At 50.7% G+C, this 12,219-nt stretch overlaps 1 protein-coding gene across 3 annotated transcripts in view; it reads right to left on the bottom strand.

Annotated features, from left to right (window-relative positions):
- mta2 (metastasis associated 1 family, member 2) overlaps window positions 1–12,219 on the bottom strand; it is a 45,275-nt gene that overhangs the window by 7,466 nt on the left and 25,590 nt on the right. For all 3 annotated transcript variants that reach the window (XM_080518778.1, XM_080518777.1, XM_080518776.1), the window contains exons 4-9: window positions 6,375–6,492; window positions 4,844–4,907; window positions 4,630–4,747; window positions 3,742–3,844; window positions 3,154–3,253; window positions 1,804–1,992 (exon numbers count right to left, since the gene is read on the bottom strand). In XM_080518778.1, the coding sequence (XP_080374904.1) occupies window positions 1,804–1,992; window positions 3,154–3,253; window positions 3,742–3,844; window positions 4,630–4,747; window positions 4,844–4,907; window positions 6,375–6,492 (692 nt within the window). The remainder of the gene's footprint in view (window positions 1–1,803; window positions 1,993–3,153; window positions 3,254–3,741; window positions 3,845–4,629; window positions 4,748–4,843; window positions 4,908–6,374; window positions 6,493–12,219) is intronic.

Here is a 12,219-nt window from a genome sequence, read left to right on the forward strand (position 1 = left end):
ATATACTTCACACACTCTTCACACACACTTCACACACTCTTCACACACTCTTCACACACTCTTCACACACACTTCACACACTCTTCACACACTCTTCACACACTCTTCACACACTCTTCACACACACTTCACACACTCTTCACACACACTTCACACACTCTTCACACACACTTCACACACTCTTCACACACTCTTCACACACTCTTCACACACTCTTCACACACACTTCACACACACTTCACACACTCTTCACACACACTTCACACACTCTTCACACACACTTCACACACACTTCACACACTCTTCACACACTCTTCACACACCCTTCACACACACTTCACACACTCTTCACACACTCTTCACACACTTCACACACACTTCACACACTCTTCACACACCCAGGTCTGCCTGGTGAAGAGGATGTGTTTGTAACATTCACTCCAGAAGTTGTGTTGCTGATTGTGTGATATCAGGACTTCTATGTTGAAGTGGAGCTGTGATTCCCTCTGTGACCACTAGATGTCTCTGTGAGAGCGGCTCCAGCGCCACACTGCTGGATCTGACTGCCGGAGCAGAAAGCGGCAGAGCAGACTTGAACCTCACACTGAAACTGTGAAGTGGGTTGTTGCATTGAGGTGGTGACTTCCTGTTTGCAGGTCGTCAGTGAAACACTGAACTGTGATCAGACCACAAACTCTCACAATGAAGGAAGTGTCTCGGTTCTACACGTCACATATTCAGACACTTCCAGTAGATCTTCTTCACACGTTCACTGAACTGATCAGTACGTTTCTGTCTGTGTTGATTTTACGAAGCAACACAAACCTCGTGAGGTCAACTTGATGGTTTTAAAGTCCCAGTGAAATGTATAACACTACTTTGCAAAAAACGATAGTTGGGGTTCTACTTCTAAGGTTCCTCCGACTCTGCCCCACCACTGTTGTCGCATAACAAAGTTATTTGAATTTTGAATCTCCAGCCGAGGAAGTCGGGGGAATCCTTCTTCTTCGTGGGCGTGACGTCAAGAGTTGTGCAGATCTCCATCTGTTGTGTTTATATCGACTTGTTTCTCTCTTAAATATCAACGTTTGAAGTTATAGCCGGCGTTTTATGAGCCTTGACGAAAGATTGAGCCTGGAAGAGACCGTGAGAGGAGAAAAGGAGCGCGGGTGGCGGGAGCGGCTAGCCGTTAGCTCGCACGGAAAACTGGCGGCTGCTGAGGCGAGGAGACGAGGACGAATGGAGGACGAAGCGTCTTCTGCTTCCTCAAACATGTTCCAGACGGGGTCACCGATGGCAGAACGACACATTCTGTGTCTTCTTCATCAATCACTGGGTTTGAAATGATGATGATGATGAAATATGGTTAAATTCAGCCTCTTCGTGGTCAAAACTCTGATCCTCCATAATGTAAACACAACTTGGGCGTGTGCACAACTCGTGATGTCACTCTATTATTGTCAGAAGCTCCGCCCAGCAGTGAAAATAGCTGTTTATCGGCAATTTTCGCAGATTGTCGTGTTTTAACATTTTACCCTTGAGGCCAGTTAGCATAAAAAATGTCCCGAGAAGCGACAGCCAGAGTGTTTTGGAGGTCGAACTTTCATTTCACTAGGACTTTAATGGTGGTTTCTATGTTGCTGCTCTACAATGTGCAGCACATCTTGTGATCCCAACACTTCAAACATGTCGCCCTCATGCTAACGAGGCCCCGCGCGGTGGGGGGGGGGGGGGGGGCGGGGGGGGGGGGGCAGAAGTGAAGCTCAGCGGCACTCGTCTGGACGCGGCGGTCGGCGGGCTTACGAAGTCCTGGCGGATGTCGTTGAAGTCTTTGCCGTACTTCTCCAGCGCCTCCTCGAACAGCATGGCCTCGGAGGCGCTCCACTCCTCCATCTCGTCGCGGCACAGCACCGGGCCGCCCTGCGGCACCAGCGTGGACATGGCCTTCGCCAGGTCGTAGCCGTTCTTCTGCAGCGTGTCCATGGCGTGGAACTGAGGGCGGCGGCGGGATCGTTAGCATCGGCCAGAGGGAAGCCCTAAACACGTCCGTTCATCCATCCATCCAACCAGCCATCCAACCATTCTCCAGCAGGTGGCAGCAGTGAAACACGTCTGTCATTCAACCCTCTATGACAGGGGTGTCAAACTGTTTTCAGTTGAGGGGCCACATCAACCTAATGTGACCTCTGACCTCTGGAGGCCCAACAAGTCAAACGTAACATATTAAACTGCAGATATGGACAAATGCAAAGTCTTTCCTTCTTTTGATTCTTTTGTAACTGCAAGAATTTGCCAGTCTATTCTGAAATATACACATTAAAGTTAATCAGATATTAACTTTGCAAAAAAAAAAAAAACCCTCAGTCACCCGTTTCTGGATATCGTATTCGGGATTAAAACAATTTGTCATCATCTGGAAATTGTTTTGAGTTCACGTGTCTAAAGTGTCACTTCACATAAATTGGACACCTTTATTGTGAAAGGTGTTGTGTTATGTGACCTCCACAGATGCATTAATTAATTCTGACCGAGGGCGGTTTGGAATGTCATTTTTGCCAATCTAGTGTTTTTAGATCAGCCTCTGTCAGTTTTCATATTTATACTTTAAAAAAAATAAAAAAAATCACACAGTGGGCCGGATTAGATGGTCTGGCCGCTTCTGGCCCCCGGGCCGCATGTTGGACACCCCTGCTCTATGAAGTGAAGCGGTTTGTAAAGAAATGTGCTGAAGTGGAACAGGATGCATCGTCTCACCACTTTAAAACACTTTAAGATTCTCCCTCGAGTCACTTTTTTCAATTCTTTAATTTTTCTTAACTGTTTCAGAACTTCAGAAAAAAGTACATTTTCTTAACCAGATTAACGAGTGACACCATTTAAAGACGTATATCCATATTTTCAATGTGTTTTAACTGCTTCCCCAGGGTCACTGCTTTCACTGCCCACGATGCTGCTTTGCTTCAATTCTTACTGATTTTTGGATTTAATCTGGGGTCGGATGGCAAACTTCTTAGTTTCAGCATCACATTTGTTTACTTTGAGCTGTGAGATGAAATCCTTTGGTGGAGCTCGCTCGCTCGGTCACTCACTCACTCACTCACTCACTCACTCACTCACTCACTCACTCACTCACTCACTCACTCACTCACTCACCAGTGTGATGTCTCTGGAGGCGGCGGCTGCACTCATGTGCAGGCTGGGCTGGCGGATGGAGCTGCTGCAGTCCAGGGCTCGAGCAAAGGTCCCGACAGCTCTGAAACACACAGGAAACACCCACCTCATCATCACCATCATCATCACCCCATCATCCTCATCCTCATCGGACCAGAGTCTTCAGTCTGGATAGGCGCTGCTTGTTCAGCATGCAGTCTCTGCTGCAGTGTCATGAACTGGCCACTAGGGGGAGCATGTGTCTGGCAGAGCAGGTGAATCCCACCAGCAGGTCAACTTCTATTTCTTTCTTTCACAAAAAAACACTGCAGCGTCTTTCCAACCACCCGTGGGGGGGTTCCTCCGAGGGTCTGGGTGGGGGGGGGGTTAAAGGGGGACACAAGGCTGCACTTGCTCTGAGGTTCTCAAACGAGATTTGTAGGTTTCAAAACAAGACAGAAAAACAATCTGGAGCAGAATGTTTGAGGGGCGTTGGAAACTGCAGGTGAAGGGCGGAGGGAGCAGACTGGTGGTGATGATGATGATGATGATGATGATGATGAAGATGATGATGATGATGGTGTGCGTTACCTTGCCACCACCAGGAACTGGTCGATCTGAGGGTCTTTCAGCTGGTTGTTGGGGTCCCACACCCTGGTCTCCAGCTTCTCCTGCACCCGAGTGTCGGCCTCCACTGCAACAGGAAGCAGGCGGCTCACTTTGTGTTAGCAAGCTAATCAGCTAGCTGCTAGCTTAGCCAGCTTAACCATCTCGCTTTCAGATAGCTTAACTAGCTAGGTGTCGACTAGCCTGGCCAGCTAGCTAGCTTAACCAGCTGGTTATCTGCTAGCTTAGCCATCTTGCCAGCAGATAGCTTAACCAGCTAGTTATTTACGAGCTTAGCCAGCGAGCTAGCTTAACCAGCTACTTATCTGCTAGCTTAGCCAGCTAGCTAGCTTAACCATCTTGCTAGCAGATACCTTAACCAGCTAGTTCTAGACTGGGTGACTACACTGAGTTACTAGACTGGGTTTCTAGACTGGGTTTCTAGACTGGTTTTCTAAACTGGTTTTCTAGACTGGTTTTCTAGAGTGGGTTTCTAGACTGGTTTTCGAGACTGAGTTTCTAGACTGGGTTTCTAGAGTGGGTTTCTAGACTGGTTTTCGAGACTGAGTTTCTAGACTGGGTTTCTAGAGTGGGTTTCTAGACTGGTTTTCTAGACTGGGTTACTAGACTGGTTTTCTAGACTGGTTTTCTAGACTGGTTTTCTAGACTGAGTTCCAGACTGGTTTAATAGACTGAGTTTCTAGACTCATTTTCCAGACTGAGTTTCCAGACTGGGTTTTCTAGACTGATTTTCCAGACTGGTTTCCAGACTGAGTTTCCAGACTGGATTTTCTAGACTGAGTTTCCAAACTGGTTTTCCAGACTGCTTTCCAGACTGTTCTGGACACTCCCCTGGTCAGGCGAGATGCTCACCCTCGGCCAGCTTGTCAGGAATCTCCGCCTGGTACTTAGAGCCGACCCGGATCTCCCCCTGGTCGGCCAGCAGGGTCTTCTGGACCGGGTCGAACACCAGCGAGTAGAAGAAGCAGTCCTGGAGGAGAGACCACACACTCTGGTGAGGTGTGTGTGTGTGTGTGTGTGTGTGTGTGTGTGTGTATTGGGGTGCATGTGACAGACGGGGGCTCACCTCCTTCTCCAGGTACCCAGCCAACACGTCGGTCTCATTCAGGAGGGTGACGTTACACTTCCCCCTGAACACGCACACACACACACACACACACACACACACACACACACACACACACACACACACACACACACACACACACACACACACACACACACACACACACACACACAAATTTAAGATTTACATTTTCATTACATTTTAAGCATTTTACACATTTATAAGTTTCATCTTGAACATGTGTACTACAGTGTGCTACAGTGTACTACAGTGTTCTACAGTGTTCTACAGTGTACTACTGTGTTCTACAGTGTGCTACAGTGTACTACAGTGTTCTACAGTGTACTACAGTGTGCTACAGTGTTCTACAGTGTTGTACAGTGTACTACAGTGTGGTAGAATGAACTATGTGGTAGAAAGTCATATAGGAATCTTCATGTGTTTTCACTGGTTTCCTGTTTGAATTTTATAATCACATTACATTTTACAGCGTTAGTTTCAACACGAGATACTGTATAGGGCTAGGAACGGGTCGGTTCTGAGTCTCAGTGGTACCAGATTAACGGGTCGGTCCTGAGTCTCAGTGGTACCAGATTAACCGGGAAGTTCTGAGTGTCAGTGGTACCAGATTAACGGGTCGGTCCTGAGTGTCAGTGGTACCAGATTAACGGGTTGGTTCTGAGTCTCAGTGGTACCAGATTAACGGGTCGGTTCTGAGTGTCAGTGGTACCAGATTAACGGGTCGGTTCTGAGTCTCAGTGGTACCAGATTAACGGGTTGGTTCTGAGTCTCAGTGGTACCAGATTAACGGGTCGGTTCTGAGTGTCAGTGGTACCAGATTAACGGGTCGGTTCTGAGTGTCAGTGGTACCAGATTAACCGGGAAGTTCTGAGTGTCAGTGGTACCAGATTAACGGGTCGGTTCTGAGTGTCAGTGGTACCAGATTAACGGGTTGGTTCTGAGTCTCAGTGGTACCAGATTAACGGGTCGGTTCTGAGTGTCAGTGGTACCAGATTAACCGGGAAGTTCTGAGTGTCAGTGGTACCAGATTAACGGGTTGGTTCTGAGTCTCAGTGGTACCAGATTAACGGGTTGGTTCTGAGTCTCAGTGGTACCAGATTAACGGGTCGGTTCTGAGTGTCAGTGGTACCAGATTAACGGGTCAGTTCTGAGTGTCAGTGGTACCAGATTAACGGGTTGGTTCTGAGTCTCAGTGGTACCAGATTAACGGGTTGGTTCTGAGTCTCAGTGGTACCAGATTAACGGGTCGGTTCTGAGTCTCAGTGGTACCAGATTAACGGGTTGGTTCTGAGTCTCAGTGGTACCAGATTAACCGGGAAGTTCTGAGTGTCAGTGGTACCAGATTAACGGGTTGGTTCTGAGTGTCAGTGGTACCAGATTAACGGGTCGGTTCTGAGTGTCAGTGGTACCATATTAACGGGTCGGTTCTGAGTGTGGTCAGGTGGTACCAGATTAACGGGTCGGTCCAGAGTCTCAGTGGTACCAGATTAAGGGGTCGGTCAGGCGGTACCGTATGTGGGTGGCGGGCAGCGACTCGAACTGCCGGGACAGGAAGAGCTCTCGGTGTTTCAGCTGGTGCTTCTGTGGTTCCGCCAGCGCCGGCTGCTTGGACTCCTCCTCGAACTCTCCTGGAAAACAAGGCACACAGTGAAGCACCAGGACGCCCCCTGCTGGCCTCATGTCTCTGGGACAGTGGACAGGAAATAGAACTGAGCTCTTCTCATGCCTGGAGTTTCAATGACGTGTTGATTCACAGCCTGCAACAGTTAAAACCTTCACCTCGTCACGATCAGTCATTGGGCTACAATAATGCTCCTCTAGAGGTTTGGGGAAACATCCTTCACTGCTTTGTCTCTACGGTTTTCACCTTTGACCTTTGTTGAGGAAAAACAACTGCAACACTTTAGAGCAGAGCAAAGTGGAAATGATAAACTTTCATTGTATTTAACAACATCAGTCCCAGGTCCTGGTCCAGGTCCTGGTCCAGGTCCTGGTCCAGGTCACCACATTGTTAGGAACTCGTAGTTCTGCACATGCTCAGTAGAGACCATCAGAACCATGTTTACCTCCACGGTGTCATGACTCCCAGTCCATATTCTCCTGGACTCCTGGTTTTATTTTGACAGTCACTGTAATAACAATCCCACTTGGTAGTTTTATTTTGACAGTCACCATAATAACAATCCAAATTGGTTGTTTTATTTTGACAGTCACCACAATAACAATCCAATTTGGTGCTTTTATTTTGACAGCCACCATAATAACAATCCAACTTGGTAGTTTTATTTTGACAGTCACTGTAATAACAATCCAACTTGGTAGTTTTATTTTGACAGTCACCTTGATAACAATCCAACTTGGTAGTTTTATTTTGACAGTCACTGTAATAACAATCCAACTTGGTAGTTTTATTTTGACAGTCACATTGATAACAATCCAACTTGGAAGTTTTATTTTGACAGTGACCATAATAACAATCCAACTTGATGGTTTTATTTTGACAGTCACTGCAATAACAATCCAAATTGGAAGTTTTATTTTGACAGTCACTGTAATAACAATCCAACTTGGTGGTTTTATTTTGACAGTCAGCTGCAGACTCAGTGAAGGCCCCAAAGAGCCCGAGTGCTGGGAGGAAGTTGATCAATAACATCAATACACCTGCTGATCAGCAGCTCAGGTAACGCGGATTTCAAAACGTGGTGTTTTGTCACGTTCTGCCACTTCTGCCACCTCACCTCTCCTGCAGAACATCAGATCAGCAGAACCTGATCTGATGGAGTAAAACTCTGCGGACGCAGAACTCTGAGGACTGATTGGATTCTGCTCTATTAAAACGCAGAACTCCGAGGACTGACGTGAGGCGACGCTATGGAAGAAGAGGAACCTCTGCAGGAGCCCGGAGAGAAGAACCAGAGCAGGACTGGATCTGCAGCTGCCACCAGGACTTCCTGTACGGCGCAGCACACACACACACGACACACACACACACACACACACACACACACACACAGGGCTCTGTGTGTGTGTGTGTGTGTGTGTTTGGCCACTAGATTGCGCATTCCTAATTTCAGGCGGGTGAGTAATTTGTTGTGAGCTGGAGGGGAGGGGCCTTCACCCTTCATCTGCGTGGACTCCGCCCCTGCACTCAGCCACGGGAAACCCTGTCAGTGAGGGCACGTGGGGGGGGGGGGGGTGGATGGTGGGGGGGGACTGTACCTTAAGCCACACCCCTTTCCTGTTAACCTCTCAACCCCTCCCCCCCTCCTCCTCCCCCTGTCCAGCGAGTCCCTGCCAGACAAAGTAGGAAACCCTGTGTACCAAACCTGAGGCACCCATCCCCCAACACACACACACACACACACACACACACACACACACACACACACACACACACACACACACACACACACACACACACACACACACACACACACACACACACACACACACACACACACACACACACACACGATTTAAGATTTAACCGGTTGCGTGCTGTGTGGCCCTCGGGGACAGATCAAGGGCCTTTTGTTCATCATGGAGGACTGATGCGAGGAAGAGGAGGAGGAAGAGAGGAAGAGGAAGAGAGGAAGATGAAGAGGAGCAGGAAAGGAGGAGGAGGAGAAGACGAGGAGGTGCAAAAGAGGAAGAGGAGTAGGAAAGGAGGAGGAGGAGGTTTCTGGTGGCTGTCGACAGGAGCAGGAGGAGGCCCAGTCAGACTGAACACTCCTCCACCCAGCAGCTGCTCCGTCAGTGGAGACGACTCTGTAGCCTCCGTCACCACACTTCTCCTCCACCACCACACTTCTCCTCCGTCACCACACTTCTCCTCCGTCACCACACTTCTCCTCCATCGCACTTCTTCTCCTCCATCACACTTCTTCTCCTCCGTCACCACACTTCTGCTCCACCACCACACTTCTCCTCCTCCGTCACCACACTTCTGCTCCACCACCACACTTCTTCTCCTCCGTCACCACACTTCTGCTCCGTCATCACACTTCTCCTCCACCACCACACTTCTCCTCCTCCGTCACCACACTTCTGCTCCACCACCACACTTCTTCTCCTCCGTCACCACACTTCTCCTCCACCACCACCACACTTCTCCTCCGTCACCACACTTCTGCTCCTCCACCACACTTCTTCTCCTCCGTCACCACACTTCTGCTCCACCACCACACTTCTCCTCTGTCACCACACTTCTCCTCCGTCACCACACTTTGGCTCCACCACCACACTTCTTCTCCTCCGTCACCACACTTCTCCTCCACCACCACACTTCTCCTCCGTCACCACACTTCTCCTCCACCACCACACTTCTCCTCCTCCGTCATCACACTTCTCCTCCGTCACCACACTTCTGCTCCTCCGTCATCACACTTCTCCTCCGTCACCACACTTCTGCTCCATCATCACACTTCTCCTCCACCACCACACTTCTCCTCCTCCGTCACCACACTTCTGCTCCACCACCACACTTCTTCTCCTCCGTCACCACACTTCTCCTCCACCACCACCACACTTCTCCTCCGTCACCACACTTCTGCTCCTCCACCACACTTCTTCTCCTCCGTCACCACACTTCTGCTCCACCACCACACTTCTCCTCTGTCACCACACTTCTCCTCCGTCACCACACTTCTCCTCCGTCACCACACTTTGGCTCCACCACCACACTTCTTCTCCTCCGTCACCACACTTCTGCTCCATCATCACACTTCTCCTCCACCACCACACTTCTCCTCCTCCGTCACCACACTTCTGCTCCACCACCACACTTCTTCTCCTCCGTCACCACACTTCTCCTCCACCACCACCACACTTCTCCTCCGTCACCACACTTCTGCTCCTCCACCACACTTCTTCTCCTCCGTCACCACACTTCTGCTCCACCACCACACTTCTCCTCCGTCATCACACTTCTCCTCCGTCACCACACTTCTGCTCCATCATCACACTTCTCCTCCACCACCACACTTCTCCTCCTCCGTCACCACACTTCTGCTCCACCACCACACTTCTTCTCCTCCGTCACCACACTTCTCCTCCACCACCACCACACTTCTCCTCCGTCACCACACTTCTGCTCCTCCACCACACTTCTTCTCCTCCGTCACCACACTTCTGCTCCACCACCACACTTCTCCTCTGTCACCACACTTCTCCTCCGTCACCACACTTCTGCTCCACCACCACACTTCTGCTCCACCACCACACTTCTCCTCCACCACCACACTTCTCCTCCTCCGTCATCACACTTCTCCTCCGTCACCACACTTCTGCTCCTCCGTCATCACACTTCTCCTCCGTCACCACACTTCTCCTCCACCACCACACTTCTCCTCCGTCACCACACTTCTGCTCCACCACCACACTTCTCCTCCACCACCACACTTCTCCTCCTCCGTCATCACACTTCTCCTCCGTCACCACACTTCTGCTCCTCCACCACTACAATTCTCCTCCACCACCACACTTCTGCTCCTCCACCACCACACTTCTCCTCCGTCACCACACTTCTCCTCCATCGCACTTCTTCTCCTCCATCACACTTCTTCTCCTCCGTCACCACACTTCTGCTCCACCACCACACTTCTCCTCCTCCGTCACCACACTTCTGCTCCACCACCACACTTCTTCTCCTCCGTCACCACACTTCTGCTCCGTCATCACACTTCTCCTCCACCACCACACTTCTCCTCCTCCGTCACCACACTTCTGCTCCACCACCACACTTCTTCTCCTCCGTCACCACACTTCTCCTCCACCACCACCACACTTCTCCTCCGTCACCACACTTCTGCTCCTCCACCACACTTCTTCTCCTCCGTCACCACACTTCTGCTCCACCACCACACTTCTCCTCTGTCACCACACTTCTCCTCCGTCACCACACTTTGGCTCCACCACCACACTTCTTCTCCTCCGTCACCACACTTCTCCTCCACCACCACACTTCTCCTCCGTCACCACACTTCTCCTCCACCACCACACTTCTCCTCCTCCGTCATCACACTTCTCCTCCGTCACCACACTTCTGCTCCTCCGTCATCACACTTCTCCTCCGTCACCACACTTCTGCTCCATCATCACACTTCTCCTCCACCACCACACTTCTCCTCCTCCGTCACCACACTTCTGCTCCACCACCACACTTCTTCTCCTCCGTCACCACACTTCTCCTCCACCACCACCACACTTCTCCTCCGTCACCACACTTCTGCTCCTCCACCACACTTCTTCTCCTCCGTCACCACACTTCTGCTCCACCACCACACTTCTCCTCTGTCACCACACTTCTCCTCCGTCACCACACTTCTCCTCCGTCACCACACTTTGGCTCCACCACCACACTTCTTCTCCTCCGTCACCACACTTCTGCTCCATCATCACACTTCTCCTCCACCACCACACTTCTCCTCCTCCGTCACCACACTTCTGCTCCACCACCACACTTCTTCTCCTCCGTCACCACACTTCTCCTCCACCACCACCACACTTCTCCTCCGTCACCACACTTCTGCTCCTCCACCACACTTCTTCTCCTCCGTCACCACACTTCTGCTCCACCACCACACTTCTCCTCCGTCATCACACTTCTCCTCCGTCACCACACTTCTGCTCCATCATCACACTTCTCCTCCACCACCACACTTCTCCTCCTCCGTCACCACACTTCTGCTCCACCACCACACTTCTTCTCCTCCGTCACCACACTTCTCCTCCACCACCACCACACTTCTCCTCCGTCACCACACTTCTGCTCCTCCACCACACTTCTTCTCCTCCGTCACCACACTTCTGCTCCACCACCACACTTCTCCTCTGTCACCACACTTCTCCTCCGTCACCACACTTCTGCTCCACCACCACACTTCTGCTCCACCACCACACTTCTCCTCCACCACCACACTTCTCCTCCTCCGTCATCACACTTCTCCTCCGTCACCACACTTCTGCTCCTCCGTCATCACACTTCTCCTCCGTCACCACACTTCTCCTCCACCACCACACTTCTCCTCCGTCACCACACTTCTGCTCCACCACCACACTTCTCCTCCACCACCACACTTCTCCTCCTCCGTCATCACACTTCTCCTCCGTCACCACACTTCTGCTCCTCCACCACCACACTTCTGCTCCTCTGTCACCACACTTCTGCTCCTCCACCACTACAATTCTCCTCCACCACCACACTTCTGCTCCTCCACCACCACACTTCTCCTCCGTCACCACACTTCTCCTCCTTCATCACCACACTTCTCCTCCTCTATCACCACACTTCTCCTCCTCCGTCACCACACTTCTCCGTCATCACTTCTCCTCCTCCATCACCACACTCCTGCTCC

This window comes from Blennius ocellaris (assembly GCF_963422515.1).
Source record: "Blennius ocellaris genome assembly, chromosome: 23".
Taxonomy (NCBI): domain Eukaryota; kingdom Metazoa; phylum Chordata; class Actinopteri; order Blenniiformes; family Blenniidae; genus Blennius; species Blennius ocellaris.